Source organism: Suillus subaureus (assembly GCF_016647635.1).
Source record: "Suillus subaureus strain MN1 chromosome Unknown BJ212scaffold_34, whole genome shotgun sequence".
Lineage (NCBI taxonomy): Eukaryota > Fungi > Basidiomycota > Agaricomycetes > Boletales > Suillaceae > Suillus > Suillus subaureus.
In genome coordinates this window covers 344,627-364,303 of record NW_024538590.1, presented here as the reverse complement: position 1 = coordinate 364,303, position 19,677 = coordinate 344,627, and the positions used below count along the sequence as shown (strand labels likewise).

General features: G+C 48.4%; 8 protein-coding genes across 8 annotated transcripts; 3 read left to right on the top strand and 5 right to left on the bottom strand.

The window, feature by feature from the left end:
- Positions 1-10: 10 nt before the first annotated feature.
- BJ212DRAFT_1484517 (EXS family-domain-containing protein) lies at positions 11-1,581 on the top strand (the record flags this gene model as incomplete). Its single annotated transcript, XM_041340810.1, has 4 exons — positions 11-432; positions 486-686; positions 733-954; positions 1,020-1,581. The coding sequence occupies 4 exons, from the start codon at positions 11-13 to the stop codon at positions 1,579-1,581; spliced, it is 1,407 nt and encodes a 468-aa protein (XP_041189230.1).
- Positions 1,582-2,815: 1,234 nt separating this feature from the next.
- BJ212DRAFT_1379875 (D-isomer specific 2-hydroxyacid dehydrogenase) lies at positions 2,816-4,346 on the top strand. Its single transcript, XM_041336616.1, has 7 exons — positions 2,816-2,860; positions 2,922-2,975; positions 3,035-3,097; positions 3,151-3,330; positions 3,385-3,559; positions 3,612-3,839; positions 3,894-4,346. The coding sequence occupies exons 4-7, from the start codon at positions 3,286-3,288 to the stop codon at positions 4,160-4,162; spliced, it is 717 nt and encodes a 238-aa protein (XP_041189229.1). The 5' UTR covers positions 2,816-2,860; positions 2,922-2,975; positions 3,035-3,097; positions 3,151-3,285; the 3' UTR covers positions 4,163-4,346.
- Positions 4,347-7,608: 3,262 nt separating this feature from the next.
- BJ212DRAFT_1279642 (UMP-CMP kinase) lies at positions 7,609-8,509 on the bottom strand (the record flags this gene model as incomplete). The annotated part of the gene is made up of 6 exons (XM_041331510.1): positions 7,609-7,680; positions 7,733-7,797; positions 7,845-7,971; positions 8,027-8,265; positions 8,316-8,380; positions 8,427-8,509. 6 exons carry the CDS (start codon positions 8,507-8,509, stop codon positions 7,609-7,611), a joined length of 651 nt encoding a protein of 216 aa, XP_041189228.1.
- A 22-nt stretch (positions 8,510-8,531) lies between these two features.
- BJ212DRAFT_1279503 (uncharacterized protein) lies at positions 8,532-8,717 on the bottom strand (the record flags this gene model as incomplete). The annotated part of the gene is made up of 1 exon (XM_041331498.1): positions 8,532-8,717. One exon carries the CDS (start codon positions 8,715-8,717, stop codon positions 8,532-8,534), a length of 186 nt encoding a protein of 61 aa, XP_041189227.1.
- Positions 8,718-9,394: 677 nt separating this feature from the next.
- Positions 9,395-9,667, top strand: BJ212DRAFT_1279739 (uncharacterized protein; the record flags this gene model as incomplete). The annotated part of the gene is made up of 1 exon (XM_041331518.1): positions 9,395-9,667. The coding sequence occupies one exon, from the start codon at positions 9,395-9,397 to the stop codon at positions 9,665-9,667; it is 273 nt and encodes a 90-aa protein (XP_041189226.1).
- Positions 9,668-11,120: 1,453 nt separating this feature from the next.
- On the bottom strand, positions 11,121-11,838 carry BJ212DRAFT_1448800 (uncharacterized protein; the record flags this gene model as incomplete). The annotated part of the gene is made up of 3 exons (XM_041338595.1): positions 11,121-11,490; positions 11,517-11,619; positions 11,673-11,838. 3 exons carry the CDS (start codon positions 11,836-11,838, stop codon positions 11,121-11,123), a joined length of 639 nt encoding a protein of 212 aa, XP_041189225.1.
- Positions 11,839-12,088: 250 nt separating this feature from the next.
- On the bottom strand, positions 12,089-14,525 carry BJ212DRAFT_1379853 (kinase-like domain-containing protein). The gene is made up of 5 exons (XM_041336615.1): positions 13,787-14,525; positions 13,531-13,720; positions 13,013-13,480; positions 12,837-12,958; positions 12,089-12,787 (listed from the first exon to the last, which is right to left on the bottom strand). The coding sequence occupies exons 1-5, from the start codon at positions 14,143-14,145 to the stop codon at positions 12,430-12,432; spliced, it is 1,497 nt and encodes a 498-aa protein (XP_041189224.1). The 5' UTR covers positions 14,146-14,525; the 3' UTR covers positions 12,089-12,429.
- Positions 14,526-15,628: 1,103 nt separating this feature from the next.
- BJ212DRAFT_1279588 (aspartic peptidase domain-containing protein) lies at positions 15,629-17,060 on the bottom strand (the record flags this gene model as incomplete). Its single annotated transcript, XM_041331505.1, has 9 exons — positions 15,629-15,699; positions 15,750-15,770; positions 15,822-15,883; positions 15,932-16,083; positions 16,135-16,200; positions 16,260-16,328; positions 16,381-16,449; positions 16,508-16,765; positions 16,812-17,060. 9 exons carry the CDS (start codon positions 17,058-17,060, stop codon positions 15,629-15,631), a joined length of 1,017 nt encoding a protein of 338 aa, XP_041189223.1.
- Between the last annotated feature and the right edge of the window lie 2,617 nt (positions 17,061-19,677).

Below are 19,677 nucleotides of genomic sequence, written 5' to 3'. Positions count from 1 at the left end.
AATCTATAGAATGGATTTGGGTGATGCAGTCCCGCTCTCTACCTCCTTTCCCCTCCCGTTTCGCGTACTATTTCTTATCGGCTTGGGCATACTAGGATGGGCGACCAACCTTCACGGATTGCACCTACTTGGGATTGATGCAGGGTCAGCACTAGAGTTGTACTCTGGTCGTGCCTTTTTGCCTACCAACTCCTCGTCTCCACGAGTATCTTCGTCACCGCGAGTGCCTTATGTGCCCGTATATCGTCTATTCGCAGGATATACAACTTGGTGTTTTGCTGGATGGTCTTTCTTCAGACTTGCCACTCACTCGAACACTATGCTGGTGGATACCTTCAAATACATCCCTGCCCTGAGCTCCTTGGGCGTGCTGACAACTCTCATATGCCCATTTGAGTTGTGCCAAAAACGCGAGAGAGATTTGTTCCTCCAGTAAGAGTATCATCTACGTCCTTTCATGATAGCGCTGTAATAATTTCCAACAGGAGCGCTGCAAGGTGTCTCTTCTCTTCAATGGATAGCCCAGTGTATTTTTCGGATGTAGTTTTCGCAGACGTGTTCACGTCGTTTGCAAAAGTCCTTGGCGACGTCTGGCTTTCTTTTTGTATGTTACTTCCAGGCGGAAGTCTTTTGTCTCCCCCAGCCCTCAATGGCCTCTCTCAGTGGATACTTCCAACGCTCATGAGGTACATACCACTCCCCTGTGTGCAATTCTGTACTCATAGGTGTCAGTCTACCGTATATCATTCGCTTCCGCCAGTGTTTAATCGAACACCGGTCTCCTACCAACACCAGTAAGCGACCCCTCTTGAATGCACTCAAATACGCATCCTCGTTTCCGGTGATATTCCTCTCTGCCGCTCAAAGAATTGTGGTACTGGAGCTCGCAGAAGTGAAGGGTGAATTGGTCACGCGGGAGCCATGGCACGGTGAACATCCTTTATTTCGCCTATGGTGAGTTAGGTTCATAAATTTGCCGTCGCCAGGTGACCTTGAGTGATGCTACGTCAATTATTTAGGCTTTTAGCCGCGGTTGTGAACTCGCTGTATTCCTTCTGGTGGGATCTAACCAACGACTGGGGTCTTAACCTTTTGAAACCGCGATCTGCGGAGTCACGAAGTAACCCGCGACCCCTTGTGCTCCCGTCCCTCCATTCAAAAGCATCTTCTATTGCTGGATCTTCCGACGCACATATTGTCTCACAGTCTCACACCTCTTCCAGCCACCAAGTTCTTGGTGGCGCAATATACCGTCACCAGTCATACCCTTATGGACTTCGACCAGTGCTCCTCTACCCACTTCTGGTATACCCCCTTGTTATGTTCTTCAATCTCGTACTCCGTATGACATGGTCGATTAAACTATCAAGTCATCTGCATTCACAGTCGGAAGGGAGTACCCTTATGCTCTGGCTTGAGGTTGCGGAAGTCTTGCGACGATGGATGTGGGTCTTCATTCGGGTGGAATGGGAGGTCGTAAAGAACGTACAGCACAAATCTCAGATTACGTCAACCAGAACTGCACCAGAAGAGGTTGAGTTGATGCCATCAAACCGTTCTGATCCTACGGATGATGATTAGGTGCTCGCATCAGAACGCTCAGGATAGCGATTTCTATTGTAGTGAGTAATCGGGTTCACTTGACAAGGTCCACAGCATGCTAACGGAACAACTCATAGCATAGCATCTTCGGCAATTATTAATACATCAGGCTCCCCTCGGTAACTCGGTGTAGTTCATTTTTCGCTGGTCCACACACCAAACCACTCCCGATCGAACTAAGCAGTTGTTCCCATCAAAATATCAAATTTAACCAAACGAGCGTGTGCCCGACAAAAAGTCTGATTATGATGGTTAATAACTTGAGATTCTGTATCTGCTTGTCTCTGCTTGTCCTACTGGAGTAGACCGGAGTCTACTCGTACGGCCAATTCACGAATTCGTCCTCCCTTTCTCGTATGCATGTCACATACCATAAATGACAAAGACAACTGGAGTTCCCGTGCTGGGGTAGTTGTTCTCGCGGAGTGCTCCGACGCCCGCCTAACTTAAAGCTATTTGTACTAATTTCTGAACAAGGTCCATCTGAGTGTGTGTCAGGTAAGGACTGTCCCGTTTGAACGTGAGATGAGGCTGACTGCTCGGACCGTCACAGGCTCTCCCAAAACTGCTTAATTTAATACTGTTGTTGAACTCGGACTACATAGTGTCACATGAGTGAAAACCGATTTCTTCCGATCCCGTGCGCATGAGTTTCCAACTGGCTACCGTGCGAGCGCCTCCCTCCGGAACGCAATACAATGGATGCTGATGAGTGTTTTATTTTTGGTCCATGGACGCGACCGGGTGGGCACACGTGATCCCCATCTGGGCGCCGATGGAATCTGGCAATTTGACGGATCGCTTGCATCTTCATCAGAGGCCAAACCCGGAAGGCCATGATGTGTACAGAGAACGGTAGGCCCACACTGTACTGTCAGCTGATGCATATTTTCCGATTCCAGTAGGACCGCTTACACCCCGGACTCCCCCTATAAAGATCCTGGACTTTCGTCGACACAAGGACTCATTCTCCACCCACACTCCCAATTACACATCTTCCTTCAGTCCTCAGAAACTCACCCATGAAGGTAATGATGATCTCCCTGTCATCGATCACAAGATCTAACTCGCTTGCGCTTCTAGATCTTAGCTATCCTCTACAAGGGCGGTGATGCTGCTACGAGCGAGCCCCGTCTCCTTGGTACTGTGGAGAACCAGGTTCGTACTTCTAGATTATCTGCGATGGACTTGCTCAAGCTTGCTTTCCATATAGCTCGGTATCCGCAAGTGGCTTGAGTCTCAAGGCCACGAGTACATCGTATGTGTCAAAGTTTCTGTTGGCATGCTTACGTAGTCATCTAATCTATTCATTTGTATAGGTTTCGGACTCAAAAGAGGGCGCCGATAGCGACTTCCAGAAGCACATCGTCGATGTACGTCCAAGCCCCACTACTGTGTATATATATCCACGTGTACTTATCTTCCTTCTTAGGCTGAGATCCTGATCACGACTCCATTCCACCCCGGGTACCTCACTGGTGACTTGGTTGCGAAGGTAGGATGATTGTTGAGCCATCCATATGAACGGTTCATTCATACTCCTGATAGGCCAAGAAGCTTAAGCTCTGTGTTACCGCCGGTGTTGGCTCTGACCACATTGACCTCAACGCTGCCGTCAAAAATGGTATTCAGGTCCTGGAAGTCTCAGGATCCAATGTCGTCTCCGTCGCTGAGCACGTTGTGATGTCTATCCTCCTCCTCGTCAGGAACTTTGTTCCAGCACACGAGGTACGATCACCCGCTGGCGCGCACTTCCCTCTGTTAATCACTCGCCATCCTTAGATGATCGAGCGTGGAGACTGGATGGTCTCTGATGTTGCTCGCAACGCCTTCGATCTCGAGGGCAAGGTCGTTGGCACCATTGGTGCTGGTCGTATCGGCTACCGTGTTCTCCAGCGTCTGATGCCCTTCGACTGCAAGGAGCTCCTCTACTACGACTATGCTCCCCTGCCTGAAGGTTTGTACCACACTATTTTCGGTTATATACAGCTTGACACATGTAATTACAGCTGCTGGTAAGGCCATTAAGGCTCGTCGCGTCGAGGACCTCAAGGACTTCGTCTCGCAGTGCGACGTCGTCACTGTCAACTGCCCTCTGCACGAGGGTACAATTGGCCTCGTCAATGCTGAGCTTCTCAAGCATTTCAAGAAGGGTGCATGGCTCGTCAACACCGCTCGTGGTGCTATCTGTGACAAGGACGCCGTAGCTGCTGCTCTTGCAAGTGGTCACCTGAACGGTTCGTGACTCTCACCACACCTAATATCTGCACATTGAACTAAGATGGCGACAGGTTACGCCGGTGATGTTTGGAACGTCCAGCCTGCACCCAAAGACCACGTCTGGCGTACAGCTAAGAACGTCCTTGGTGGTGGTAACGGCATGGTACCCCATTACTCTGGTACTACCCTTGATGCTCAGGCTCGTTATGCAAGCGGTACCAAGAGCATCATCGAGAACTACCTCTCTGGCAAGGCCCAGGAGCCTCAAAACATCATCGTCGGTATTGGCAAGTTCGAAACCAAGGCTTGTGAGTACCTGTTTAGACCTGTTACTCATTGATCTTGTCTGACCTGTTCTTGTAGACGGTCAGCGTTAAACGTTGATCTGCGGATGCGCCTGCCTGAGACCCTTGCTAATATCATCATGTATACAAAACTTATATGCCCTGTATGTCTATGGGAAGAATGATGTACATTACTGATAGTAGGAAACGCACCGAAATGTTGATATGAATTCCAAATTCTCACAAGTTCATTGAGTATGTCTTGTTGGAGACTGGCTGGTACACTGAGGATATAAATGCTGCCTATCATACAATTCTGGGAGGTCCTCGCGTACTTTCGGGCGAGATGAAATTGATCAATCCAAAGGTCACGCAAGTCGGTATAACACAACTTAAATTTCCTATGAAAGTGTTTTTGTTCATATAAAAAGCACGTGACTGACGCGTCTCATTCAAATGCGCGCGCCAACCTGACATATGATCGATCTGAAGGCGAGACGCCAAGATCTCGAGGTTCATAACATTCCGTTATCCAGTGGCTATCGAATTGCCAGACTGCTCTACTGCAGGCAGAAGAGTGCGAAATACTGTTTTCCGACAATCGTCCGTGGCGATGGCTCCATCTGTATTAGCAACATAGAATATGCTTCATATCGACTAGAGTGCTGATTGGGGGCGGTTAAGAACAGTAGCACAGATGATATTATTTGAGACTTACCAGTGAACCAAGTCCGTAAGCTGGCTTTCGTAGACTCATCGCACCCGTCCATCACGTAATAGAATGACTTGAAAGCTTCTCCGTGTCTGCCAGCCAGCAAGAGTGCACGACACTGTTGCTCATTCGCGGTTTCCCACAAGGACTTTAGATCCCACCCGAAGAGCTGCAAACAACGAAGTTGAGGATGAAAGTGATTCTCGGTTAAATTGTATTAACACACCTCGATAAATACCTCGTATTTGGTATGAATTGGTAATCCAAAAAAGAAAGAGCTAGCGTTGACGGCGGTAGTGAAGTGGTCAACAGCACTAGCTATATCGCGTGCGTGAAAATCGGTAATTTTGCTATCTCGCAAAGCAATCCTGCCCAGTTCGACATGTAGATATGCCTGATGTGCGGAGCACAGAAAGATAGTGTCAGTAGCCGAGCCTGGTACTGATTGAGGTACAATACTCACTTCAACAATACGAGAAGGAATAGGATCATTATGGGGAGTAGAAGATAGCTCCCCGATGCGTTGTACCGCTTGATCGTGTTCATCTGCATTGAATAGCGCAATGACCTGAAAGATGTAAGGAAGCGTAGATTGTGTAAGAAGGATGTGACCTGCTTTGATCAAAAAGAGTAGGTGATTCAAAGATGAATCTTTCTTCGTAAACGTAAACGCAGTATCAAACGCTGTGGTTGCCTCCTGAAACTGCCTTTTCCCGCAGAGGGCAATGCCCTTGGAGATATAGCCTGTCAACGAGGGCTTGATGATGATAGACTAAGTCATGATCAAGTTAGCCTACTTGAGGGTCATCATGGGTGAGTGTATCTCACCTGATTTGCATCACGAAGCGCGGATTCCCAATCAAGTTGTCGCGACATGACAAAAGAACGATTGGCATAGGGTATGTGCTTGATAGGATCATCATCGATCTCTTGTGTGAGGAGCTGCTCAGCGGCAAGCAATTTCCCCTCGAGACATGCACCACGAACTGCCGTGTGTATAGTGAGAATCTACGCGATCACGATACACACTCAAATTTTGTTACACGAGCCAAGGGTGAACACGTACGTTTAGTTCATAGTCTCGAGCCTTGGAAAAGATGTGAGATGAAATAGCGGGGGACAGGTAAATAAACATGAACTTACCTGCTGTAGCTCCTGTTCGTCTCCCGGCAAAGCGTCCCGAGGTACTGCCCACTCTGAGATCTTAGCATCGTCGCCCCCACTGAGGACGTGCATGCTATCGAGGGTGAAGGTGACACAAAGTACTCTGTCAGAGTGCTTGAATATGGCAATAGTCTGCTGATCCAAAAGCTTCCAAAGGCGGACGTCTTTGTCAACAGATGAAGAGGCGACAAGAGTGCCAGTGGTGTCAATGGCAATGTCGCTGATGCGGGCAGTGTGCCCCTTCCAGGGATCGCCAACTTGTTGCCAGGTGTGTGCATCCCACTCCAATATATTGGGATCAAGGTCTGAGCCTGCTGAGAGAAGGCGTCTCCCATCTGGCGTCCATTGGAGTGTGCTGTTGAGGGCACCTTCCACTGCTGCGTGAGCCCTAAAAGCTACGACGCATTGCTTCGTGCTGGGATTCCATATCTGGATATTATTCTTTGTTGCGATGGCAAGATGTTCGCCGGACGGCGAATAGCGAATCCAGTATATAACTGATTTGGTGGATGGAGCCACAGAGTAAGTGATCGGGTATCCCAGAGGTTGCCAATTTTCTATCCTCCAGAGCTCCGTCGTTTCATTATATGAACCAGTTGCCAGTATTGTGTTGTCTGGAGAAGAATCCAAACTGAGCAAAGCCATCGAGTGAGCGTTCAAGGTCCGGCTACGAGTTCCATCGTCTCCGTGCCAGATGATCAACTCTCCATTAATGCAGCTACTCGCGATGAATTGGCCATCTCGTGATACTGCCAGCCCCCCCACTCTGCCGGTATGCCCCTCCAACTTCTTCAACAAAACGCCTTCTGTCAAGTCCCACAAACGAAGCATCTTGTCATACGAGCCCGTCACCATACGTCGTCCATCCGGGAAGACTGCGACTGCGACTACCACGTCTTCATGGTCTTTGAACGTCCGAACGAGGGAGTTATTTTTTCTGGTCCGTCTGGTACTAGTAACAAGCCGCCCTGCCCGTGCCATTTTACTGGAGGTTAATGGTGTCAAGTACTGCAGTTGAAGTGGACTTGCTGAGGAAATATACAAGGATAAGAAGGGATAGCCCAATTTTTTTCCACCGACCCTGCGTCCTCAATGCAGACTCCGCAGTTCTGCCGGTTCCCATGCCCTTGAAAGTCAGTCAAGCCAGGTCAGCACCTAGTTAGGTACCTGTCGTGAGTTGGTTGACAGTGGGTCTTGAGTCTGCCGTGAGGTATGCTCGAGTACGCAAGTGCGAGTTAAGCTTGGTGTCGTGTACCACCAGGTGGCACAACATTGAGCAAGCATAGGAGACAACACCAACGATTCTCCTCCAACGTCGTCATCATCGGTGCATCGAAGTGGAAAGGCGTAGTAGATCCTGAGAAGACAATAAACTGCATTTTCTTTTTTAAAAAAGGTAGTAGCATGTGGTTCGTGATCGAGAGCCCGGTAGTACCCCAGAACACGAATGACTGTAACCAACGTGCTAGCTGTGAAACAAACCAAGTGCATTTAGCATCAATTCTACCCCCGGTAGTGGTACATTATGTTACTGAGTTTACTTGAGAGCGATATCCCAACAGCACTTGAAGTTGAAGACAAAAAGTGTCCGGATTTCAATATCTAAGGAGGTATTCTGGGTATAACTCAAGAAAAGAGTTTGGTAACAGTAGCACGCGCCACATGATAGACTTCCTCGACTGCTGCCGTGCTATCGATCTAAACGTCTAGGACTGAGCACAGAGGAAAATAAATATAAACCTTTGCTCACCTCTGCAACCTTGTTCAGTGCCCTGTAATGTTCTATCACGGGCATAGTTTGCTCATTATACGTGCCTGATCTCGTTGTAAGTTGAGGAAAAACAAGAGTAGGTATCACGTACGAAAACGCTTTCTAATAGTTTCGACGTTGTCGTCTTCACGTCCGCTGGTTTTTGCGCGCTCCAGCAGGCGTTGAAGCATCACATCTTCCGATGTGTTGAAGAAGATGACCAATGAAGCGAGACATACCTGGAACCTGAAATCAGTATCGTGGCATGGTGAAGTGAGCAACATTCTGTCGCACCGTTTCATCGAATCCAATAGCCTGATCCAACTTCCGAGGGAAGCCATCGATCAAGAATCGACCCTTGCCATCCACCCACCCATCTCCAGTCTTTTTCTTCATCTCTCCGGCCATAGCATTCTCAAGAAGCTTCATGGTGACATGAGATGGGACGATATTACCCTCCCGAATATATGTTCGGATCATTTCACCATACTGAGATCCTTCTCGGTTTTGTTCTTCGCGTAGAAGGTCTCCAGCTGGGTCCCATATTCGCATCAGTCCTGATAAAGAGGTGACAAGGTCTAACCAGATAGATGGCAAAAGCCAAACGCGTCAACGAGCTTGCTACATTGCGTGCCTTTCCCTATGACGCTTATCAGACCAACGTATGCGCAACGGTTGGTTTCTGAGTGGGAACTTGCCAGCTCCAGGCCCACCCAGGACATAAATGACGGTGACCTTCTGGGCATCAAAAACGGGCGACATCGTGGATTCTGCCATGTTGGATTGATTTGGTTTGAAGTTACTGATCTCGGTGTCGGGGAGGAATAAGAGGGTTGTCGTGTTGTCTAGGCTGCTTCGATGCCGGATAAGCTGTCTCTCGACGTTTGACGATGTAGAAGAAGACGCCGAATGAAGCCAAAGACAAACCGAGAAGGAGAAAAGGATTGGGGCCCTTGCGTGTTGATGGCGGCTCCTTATAACGCATGCCAAATTGACAGGTAGCGCCCCAATTTGAAGCCGTCTTAGAGTTGTTTGCGGAAGTAATGACATTTGATAATCATGCAAATTTTTCACTTGGCCTTGCTTTCCTGCTGCTCTGCACTCATGTCCTCTTGGGATTGGTCCAAAAGATTCTCAGGCGATTTCATCAAAGGAGCATTATGGCATGTTGTAGCCGTCTACGAGGAATTTGTCTGGAAAAATGGTTGATCGTCCAACCATTGGCCCTAGTAATTGAATTCCTCGAGTGCAGTAACACTGGACCATTTACTTGTTCATCAGGAGATAGTGTAGGAGTTCCGATAGGGTTGATATGGTACGAGGTTATGTGCTGCATCCAGCACACGAACCAACGTCTGTCTGGCTGTGCAGTGGACCATGCGAGCTAGCAATCGTTGATGTCCACACTTACTATGGTCTGGTGTCCTCCTGGACCCCTGGTATGCAAGAATACACATGGGAATTTTTGCAACCAGATGAGTGCCCGCTTGTCCTTCAACTGTATTTCACCACCACCCAGCGAGCTTTTCATAGCTGAATTTCACAACTTACCTCAGCTTTACCTTGTAAGTCAAGCTTTGAATCACATCTTACGAGAAAAGGACTGCCCAGATGCATTCTAACCGCCCTCGAACCCTACAATTTATATCACAACCTTCCTGAATGAGTGGCGATCAACGTCAGTATTCCCATATCTTGTTCCTCTTTCGTTCTCTGACCTCATTAACAGCCCTTCCATCGTTTGAAAGAATTTGGGCCAAGCTCTCCCGGGTCGTTGTCAAGGGTGTTGATTCTAACTCCCCTGAATATCAGCCCTATCTGAAATGTTTGCAAGAGACCTGGGTGGACCTTCTCAACCACATCTATACACTATTGGACGTCGGAAAGTCTGTTGTTGCGTTTATTGTATCTGAAAGAATGAAAGGCCTAAAGTGACGGAGGGGACGAATGTCGAAAAGCAGCTCGCAGGAACTTTTCTTTTCTCGCGCAAGCACACCAAACTGGATATTTCTTTGTCACGCTGGTCTACCAGCTTGCTAGCAAATTTCTCAGCATCCGGAAGGATGTGAACAGGACTATCCGCGACAATCCCGCTCTGCTAGACCCAGACACGGCTCTGCGACTAGATGGAGGCTCTTTTTCTCCAATTTCTCTGGAATCTTCGACTCAGATTGCGCGGGTCTCCACCTTTGTCATTTGTTGTCGATGCCCTTGATGAATGCGCATCCGAAACCGAGTTCATTGAACCCTTGCACAGGCTCTTCGGGAGCCTGACCTTCCCGTGACACATTCTGCTCACCAGTCGCTCAGAATTGCATATATTTAGAACCATGCAGAATGAAGAGATGTGCCTATTGGTGTGCGAGATCCCAGTGAATTTTTCTGGGGAGGACATTACTACTATCATCTCGTGGAGAGACTGACTGCAGACGCCCATGGTCAGCATGACAGTCTAATCCTGAGACTTCCTCCCGGCTGATAATAGAAGAATTTCCAAGCACATCGGGAGTAATCAATGAGTGTATCATTGTCCCAGAATCGCCTTTACTTCCAGTAGCTTGTCGAATTTGTTGATGTTCTCGGTGCTCCTGAAATCCGGGTCAGCGCGTCTTCAAATCAGCACGACACGATTTTTATCTTCAATCGGACATGGAGATCGTCCATGCCATGGAATCTCTTATAAATTTCGCAAACCAAGCACACGAACAAAGTCGATCAGCTTCCGGCGCTCTCAAGCACGCCTGCCAAAGCTGGGCCGTCCATCTCTCACGAGCTCCGAAGCCGTGGGATGACAGACTTGATCGTGTATTTCAGGCTTTCTGCAATATTCATCTTCACACTTGGCTCATAAGCCAGCTGGTGGTGTTTGAAGGGTTTGCGGTCTTGCCTCGTTTTATTTGAAGCGTAGGGACTTACAAAGGTGCGTGCATTTCTAACATAGCCTTGCTATCTATTGATGGACGGCCAGGTTAGAGTCGCCGGTGAACATCATACGGCTGAGGCAGCGATAGTTCTGAACCCCTTTCACCTCGATGTCTGTGCGAGCAAAGAGCAGAGCTGTGCAATAAGTGGCATATTCTATTCGCAACGTGAAGCAAGTTCCAGATCGAAATTGTAAATCCATATTCAGAGACTATACAGTGTTGTTGGCCAGTCGCAGCCTGTAACAATTCAGGTTAGTTGAAGTCGGTTTTGGACTCTTTCGGTTGAATACGAAGTGAAGCACGGTATGATTTGCATAGGCCAACAAGGCATGGAACCCTGAGGATAAAAATCAAAAGTCCCGCCGCATATTAAGGAATGTACCATCCGGAGTCCAAGACATATCATCTAGTACTAAAAGTGATCCTGCTAGCCCATCCATACATCCCAGGCCAACTCAACACACTCACCGCGCCGACCAAGCCTCATCCAACCGGTCAAGCACTCCCTGAACCTCACGAACAGCAGCTTTCCGCTCCGCTCGAGCCTCAGGCCAATCCGATCCCGCCAGATGCATAGCATCAAGACGCAACAACGACTGCAGCAAAAGTTCCGATAAACGCGTGTGATCTGATGAAGTGGGTTTCGATGACGTAGGATGAGGAGTGGAGTTAAATGACTGCGTTGGTACACTTCCTGATGCGGGTGTTGGAGCAGACGTGTGGGATGTCACGGTTGTGGCTACAGATGGAGCAAGGGCGCCGACTAACGCGTTAACGTCTGGTACCAGCGTTGTCCGTACACGATCGAGCTCGGTTCGGATAGCAGTGATGGTGCTTTGTTCTGTTGGGGGCTCTTTCACTTTGGTTGTGGTCTGGATGACGGTGCAGGCGTTGACGCTGATGGAAGTGAATGACCGCCGATCAGCGCAATAGTAGAGTTCTCGCGTATTTTATAAGCTGTTACTGAGAAATATTGAGTTGAGGCATCAGGCTGAAAATACAATGGCTCTACATACGTGGCGCGGAATCATCCTTCATCACAGCTCCAGCGTGGATGAGCTTGAAGGATCCGAGAGGGAGGTGGGTATATTCTGCTAGGTCTGCTCTTAGTTTTCCCAGTTTGGTCTCCGGAGGAGGCACTGGAAAATGCAGGGTCTCCCGGTCCCATTTGACATGAATCATGGTAGAGAACGGATGTTTGGACTGGCGAAAAAGTGCACCGCGGGAAAAAGAGTACGCTGCGCGAAGAAACAGCACGAAGCTGAGGATGACTGCGGACTTCTGTGAGTACGATCGGACAACCCGTTACTAGACAAGCAATCACCTTGGTGGAGTGACGACAGCTTGAAAGATTGAACACCTCGGCTCGAGCCGATGATCTAAAACACAAATACTCAAAAGTTCTTGAAAGAGCTAGCGACGTGACACCTTTAGATGCTAACAAGACCAAACAACCGGCTTCATTAATTGCAAGTCAAAACTAAAGCTACATGCCCGCGAAACAACAATATAATGGCCCACTATGGTCTACTGCAATCCCAAGAGAACAAGGAAATAATGGACAATGTCAACATAGCAAAGGAGATTAGGGTATATCAACGACCAGCGTCAATGCGCGAGTGTGAGCGATAATACATGTAAGCAAAGAGAATGTTGGGTAAAGCGATGGCGGTATGCGTCGAGTATCTATGCGGAGAGAAGGTCATGCACAACGAAAAAAAATGCAGATAGGGGTGCATGTCATAACAGCCACTGCGAATGCGCAATACTTGCTTATCGCCCTCCCCGATCCCGCCATTCGATCGCCTTTGCTACCCAACTCACCATATCAACACCTCGATGTCCGTCAGTCTGCATCCATGGGTGTGCAAGCAACTCCTTGTAAGTGGCTCGCTCATCTGCATTCTTGATGAGGCACCGTCGAACCCAGTCACGCGCCTCTGGAGACCATCTTCGCTTCCCCTTGCGCATGAAGCTAGACTGTCCTGGTGATGCGCTATAAGACCCAGTATAAACATCGACTTCTTCGTCTGCGATTTCTTCGTCTTCTGGTAGTCCAGGTGCTTCGCCGTCCACTATGGCACTTAGTTGCGCAAATACATTCTCGTAAGTTTCCGGAGGGTATGGGTATCTATTGATTGGTCAGTTCTATACTAAAAATATAACCAACTAGGGCACACCTTCCTCGTGCAATTTCAACGATCGACAGGCCCAGGGACCATACATCTGCACTGACCGTGTATGAAGTGAAGGCATGTTCCATATTAGATCCAGATGGTGAAGAACCCTTAATTCTCTCGGGCTGCGGAAGCACACGATCAATAGAGTTCAGTGCTAGTCGGAAGTAAGAACCTACAGCCATGTAACTCTGACAACCGACATTCGTCTTCGCGATGCTCTTCTCCAGCTGTCCGCTAACACCGAAATCGCAAAGCTTCACTTCGCCCTTGCAATTCACAAGGACGTTCGTAGGTTTGACATCCCGGTGCATGACCCCAAGTTCAGTTTTGAGGAATTCTAGTCCATGCGTCATGGATGAAGCGATGCGGCAGAGGTGCTCATCGGCAAGTGGTGGAGGGCTAGACGTCCATACAGAGCCCGGACTGGTAGATAAACTTGGCGGTAGAGAAACATTGCCATTCGGAAAGCAACACAAAGAGGCGAGCGAACCACCATCCATGTGCTCCATGCAGTAGTACACGCACGATTCCACGAAGAAGGCACCATAGAAGTCGACAATGTATGAGCTTACGGCGCGGTGTAGGATGTCCAACTCCATTAGTATTCCATTAAGTCTAGTGGAGTCTAACTCGAGACGAATTTCCTGGAAGGAATGTTTAGATAAGGGGATCAAAAACGTGTCAGGGGTTGAACCTTCATAGCCATTTCGACCTTTGTCGGTCGATGGAGAACCTTCTTGACTGTGCCATAGTTACCACGGCCGAGTTCTTGCTCGAGAACGAGCTGATCCATATTTATAGCATAAGATGATCCATTGGAAAAATCGACACCCTCAGCATGGAGAACTGCTTTCCCAGCGAAGTTGAGGCGTCCAGAAGGATCACTAAAAGAGGGAAGAAGTTGGCTTTGATTCGTGATAGCGGGAGAAGAGAGAAAGAGAGATACGCACACGATCTTGTTGAAATTTGAAAAAGGAGTATCAAATGATGAGGGTCCTCTCCTGGCTTCGGCCAGCGATGGACGCCCTGCTCCAAGCCCTGCACCGATGGCACCGCCTCCTGTTTCGGGGTTTATGTCGGATAATTTCAAACCTGGCTTATTGCGTCTGCCCGCAGCAGGAACACCGCCACCACGTCCGCGAGGGCGTGTAGTAGCCGATGACGAGCCTAGCGAAGTAGGATATGGGTGAGAAGATTGAAGAATAGGATGGCTCGATTCGTTTATGGAAGCATGTTGCTGCGCCTGTGCTGCGGGATCAGAGGGGAGAGGAGCCGAACCGGGTGACGCAGTTAATCCGCGATTCAGCATCTGAACAAATAGGTCAGACACAGGAATGAAAATTTTGGGTGAAATCAAAGATGCAAAATAAAATACACACCGCCATCATTTTTGCCTGCAATGAAGGGGGTATTGGGGCATCTCCAGCTTTGTTTGAGAGTAGACCGCTTAAAGTGTTACGGGGAGCACCAGCACCCGAATGGGGTGGGGGACGTGGTGCTGGTCTTTGTGAGGATATAGGAACTGGAACAGGTCTGGTAGCATTATAAGAAGGAACGTTATCCTGAACGGACGCAGAATCTGGCTGCATCGAAAGTCAGTTGTGGTTGTTGAGGTGGAGGGACAGATAATCGAGATTTCCATATATACTCTATCGCTTTCGAGTGAGGTCACGCGTCACACCCTCTCTGTCTACTGCGGTTATAAACAAAACGATGCCATCATACGCATCACTGACCGGCTTTTGCTCTTCTTCGACGTCCAATGTTTATTTCTGATGTTATGCCACTTGGCCTCGTGTCGACACAGCATATGGAACAGCCTCGTATGGTGCACCCAAACCACAGCATCATGTGAACGTATGTGGCAGCCTCTCGCGGATCTTGACCACCAACACGTGTAGACACTCGTCTACTCACCACACCGCAAATCCACTCCTCAGTGTCAACGTTGCCGCTCTGACCGCTTCAACTGCAGTATGTTGGGATGATCATCGCTCCTTTGTAGTTCATGTCCGTAACAGCTCGCGCCGTAACTCCGGTGCTAGCAAGGGGAAATGGAGATGTGATTACTGAGTGGACTTGACGGTAATCACTCCCAACTTCACTAACTAAGCAAGCTTTGATCGGTCTCTGAGAAGGGATACCGAGAGCATATACATATATAGCTCTGAATCTGCTCAATGGTCCAGTTTTCTTCGCATAGCGGTCAATATTGGGAACTGCGACGGCATTGTAACTTTCGGTGCACCTCATTCTACCTTGATGACGTTAAGTAGGTGAAACTGATATCAATCAGCTTCTTTCAGGGGTTCGAGGTGAGTAATCACCCCTGTGAGCAGAGTATAAACTTCCTTCCCAGGGAGGCTGGCATTATTTTTCATCCATGGGGCCACTTTTTGACTACTTGATGACGTCTGCAGAATCGCACTGGTCACCTGCCATCGCCTCTTGCATAACACACCATACCTCTTAACGTCCATATTGTGTAATTTTGATGTAATCTGAAGTCAGCCTGACCAAGTAAAGTTAATGCTGTTTCTCTGTCGCTTTAGAGACCATTAGATGTTGACAGAATGGCATTACCTCCTTGTTGTGGCTCACATCAGCTGTGGAACAAATGCTTTGAACTATAGCTCTTCACGTCCAGACTGTATAATTTGATACATAAGCCGAGGTCCGTCGAAGTAATTAATAATGACCACCATAGTGACAATATCATCTACTCAGGCAGACCATCTCCCCCAAACTTAGACACGCTAGTGTCCATTCGGGTATCAGGAATTCCAAAAATCCTACTGCGCATTATTAACACTCGGCGCGAAACCCACCCGCGCTCCATGGGAATAGTCAAACACCGAATACCCTGGACAACGACAATCCAGTTCAAACTCGTGCAAACAAGACAGTACTCACATGATTTCAGAAACTCATCCCCTGCAGCACACGACATCAACACAGAGTGAACCAGGTACCCAAACAACTTACCGATGATAGCAAATCCTTCCATGAATGCATCGTCCATCCCGACGATTCCACCGATGCAGTTACTGTGCTCGCTCAAGCAGCATGTATTATATGAAGACACATTGACTTACTTTGACCCGTCTCCATCTTGTCCGAGATTGAAGTCCTGCATGTTAAGGCCGAGGTCGTGCCCGCCAAGCAAGAATGAAATCGTGGGGTTCGAGTTGCATGGAAAGGAGAAGAAATTGGAGTCGTAGTTTGCTGCGGGGCCAGCCCCAGGGATCTACGACCCGTCAGCAAGGTTGATGGGAGAAGCAAAGAGCGAAAGACTGACATTGGCGTAGATCGAGGATGCCACCGCCTGCGGGACATATATCAAAGTAGTACCTGTGTCAATTACCTATGCAGAGGAAACGAGGTGGCACTGAGTGGAGATGCGGCTGACAGGTGGAACCTTACCGCATAGAGGTCACCAGTTACGTTTTTCCCTTCAACAACAGCTCCGTTGAATTGTACTGTCCAGTAGGTCTGTCGATAAGAATCAGTTAGACAGGAGGCATAAAGACGTAGAAGGAGCAACCTTGGAAATAACTGGGACCCATGTCAAAGGTCCCACTGCCTTTGACATATCGTAACCTCCCAGGGTTATCTAAAATATCATTTCAATTACGATCATATCAAAGCTAAAGCACAACATACCAATCGACCCAGCTTGCCTTTCCTCTTGTCAAATATACAGAGAAGAATGGTGCCGAGACCTTATCCTGCATGATCAGGTTCTCAAAGAATGTCGGTTCCCCTGACGTCGCGATAGAGCTGAAACCAAGCCCGATGAGGCCGGAGATTGGATCCTCATTGAAGTCACTCGACACGTGAGTAACGGCACCGAAGTATTGCTTATCGATCTCCAGACTACCAATACTGATCGTATCATGCGCGAGGGTGCCTCCTACATTGCCGGATCCCTGAGCAACATCAAGCCTGCACCGAGATAGTGGGAGAGAAACGCACGTAAGTCACATTGAACGGATTCCCAGTATCCGTGTACGTTGAACTCGCATTGGCTTCATATTGCGGGTTCACGCAATCGCCACAACCCACAGGGACCCAGAGGTCTGCAGAGCCCGTGTCTATAATCACTGAGAGCTGTTGTGGATGTGTCTCGTTTCCAAACCCAACTGGACCGTAGTACTGGAGATCGATGTTCCCAACTATCTCGTCCGTCAGGGGGTCCGTCGCACTCTGAGCGGCGGCATTCATCGCCAAAAAGCTCACGTTGGCCTGATGTGATGCTGGGGTTGATTCGGACAACGCAAAACCGGAGAGGTTGCTCGTCGCATCAGTGAGCGCTGCGTCTGATAGCGCATCGAGCCTGGGGTCTGAAAGTGCATCTGGTAGCACCACGAGGTTCTTGCCAGCTATAACATCTTGCGCATTCATGTATTTTAGTTTGATGGCTTTTAACTCAGCCCTCTGAGTGTACGAGTTGGTCTTGCAGAAGATTGCATACGACAAAAACTCACCGCGACCTGCGGATTAAAGATTGGAATGTTGATTTCAACTACGGCGGTCGAGCTGTGCCAGTCCTACGTGTGGTTGAACGTTCCAAAGGGATCATGCACGTACATCGGGGGTGCCATGTCATACATGGGAAAGCCTAACGCGCCTGTGGTCAGGAGAAGAAAGGAAAAAGAGAAGTGGGGAAGCATGGTAGCAGACATGGTATAAGGATGGAGAAACGGTGACGGAAGCTGGAGGTTGAAGTGAGTCTTTTACGCCAGACATAAAATTCCAATCTAGACTGGCGGCACGCTTCAATACACTGCTTCTTTCTGCTGTAACATAACATTCTGAGGACTTGCCAGCCCAGATCAAAATCTGAAAGACGAATGAAGGCAAACCTGTGCATCTGACTGAAACCCGACATCGAGCAAATCACACTCACGTCACCGAGTTCGGAATCAAATACGACAAACAATGTACTACTGCTGCTGGTCATTAGCAGGAACTTTTAGGGAACCTTGATAAGATCGACCCACTTTGCCTGCCCAAGTCCATGTGTACTTGTATGTGAAGCGCGATATGTGCAGCCTCCCTTGGGTCGAACAGACAAGGAACTCGCACACATCGGGTTGCACCACACAATTGGATGAGGATGACTTGAGGTTTGATGATACCGTAAAGTAAGTCATTCCAGAATATTGTGAATAGTCAGTGACATTGTGTTCTAGCAAACACTCTCACTCCGCCATAAACCTGTCTTTGGGCCTCGCTCCCCCTTGCGGCGCATGCGCGTCATATGCGAATACATCACCTACAGCCCTTCCGGAACGCGGAGTCAGCGACTAAACGAAAAGTGACATATACAACTCCACCAGGCATCCAAATTGCTACGAAACCTGCCTTTAATAACCCAGTCCTCGAGGCTCCACACCACCCACTTGCTGTCTGTAGTACTGGATATAACTGCTACCTTATATCTCGTCCGTCAAAGGGTCTGTTGAACTCTTAGTGACGGCCCTCATGTTCGCCTGCTGTGAGATTGAGGTTGATTTGGACAGCGAAAATTGGGGAGATTGCTCGTTGTCACATTGGCGAGCGCTGGGTCCAACAGCACATCGAGCTCTGAATCTCCATGAGAACCTGCTGCATCGCCCTTCCGAACAAAGGATCTCGACGTAAAGGCAGGTGTTCAAGTTGATGTGAGCGGACAAGTAATTGCCTCTGGAATGTCTGCTTGCTATCTATATGGCGCACCCGATAATGAGTTCGTGCACAGGCGACGAGAAGTTGAGGAGAGTGATGTACAGCTAATGGCTGTATGCGGATCTAGATTACAATTAGGAGTCGCTGACAAGATTTCGACATCACGGCCAGTAAGGGATCGTAGCATAATTACGATTGAGTTATTAAACATGCTGATTTGTCGTAATTTCTTTAGAGTATGTTTAGGCTTGTTGGGAATGGAAGCTGTTGCCAAATAATATACAACAACAACGTTGACCACCCTATGCACAGTACTGTAGAGTTACGACCGTAACTTCGTCACGTGTCCCACCCCACAGCGAATCGAACCTATTTGATGTGACGGTCACACTAAATTTCGGGGAGCGAAGCTATTTTGTGACATGCAGGTAAAACAGGAAAAATCACCAACAAAAAAACCAAAAATTGCTATGGACAGTTAGACACAAGATTCATTCTGAAGGGTCAAAATTGATAGACATGCTGAGAAAAGGCCAAACTCACATGGATTGCAGCTGCCAGGGCAAAGCTAACTTGGATAGGTCACACATCACAAGGGCCTATGAAGCTGCGAAGCTAAGTGTGACATGGTCACACCTGAAAGGGTGCAAAGCTACTGGTTGTAACTCTACAGTACGCCCCTATTCCCAGCTATGCAACTCAGTCTCAATGGCCACATGTTAGCACTAGCACAGAAGTGCTGAAGTGAAATGCAGGTTTTTGGTTTCATCATTTCTCCCACAAATTAATTGTAGGTGTTGGGACAAGGGGGGGTGGGGTTGAAATGCTTGACTCTATGTGTGGAGATGCCATGGAAATTGACAATTGTTTATATCACCATCAAGGGATCATTAAGGGCAAATTATGTGGAAGATGCCTCAAAAGTAGACTGGTGACCTTGTAGACAGAATGTTTGCAACTCTACACCCAGTGAGTTCAACTCTTCATCTTGTCCACATCCATTCTCTAGTATCTGAACTCAACTTGAACTGCTTGTCTACCAGCTTGCTAGCAGTTCTTCCAGCATCTGGGAGGATGTGGACAGATCCATCCACAAGAATCATATCCTTCAGGACCCCAGCAAACCCTTCCATAACTAGATGGAGGCCCTCTTTCTCCAACCTCTCTGGAG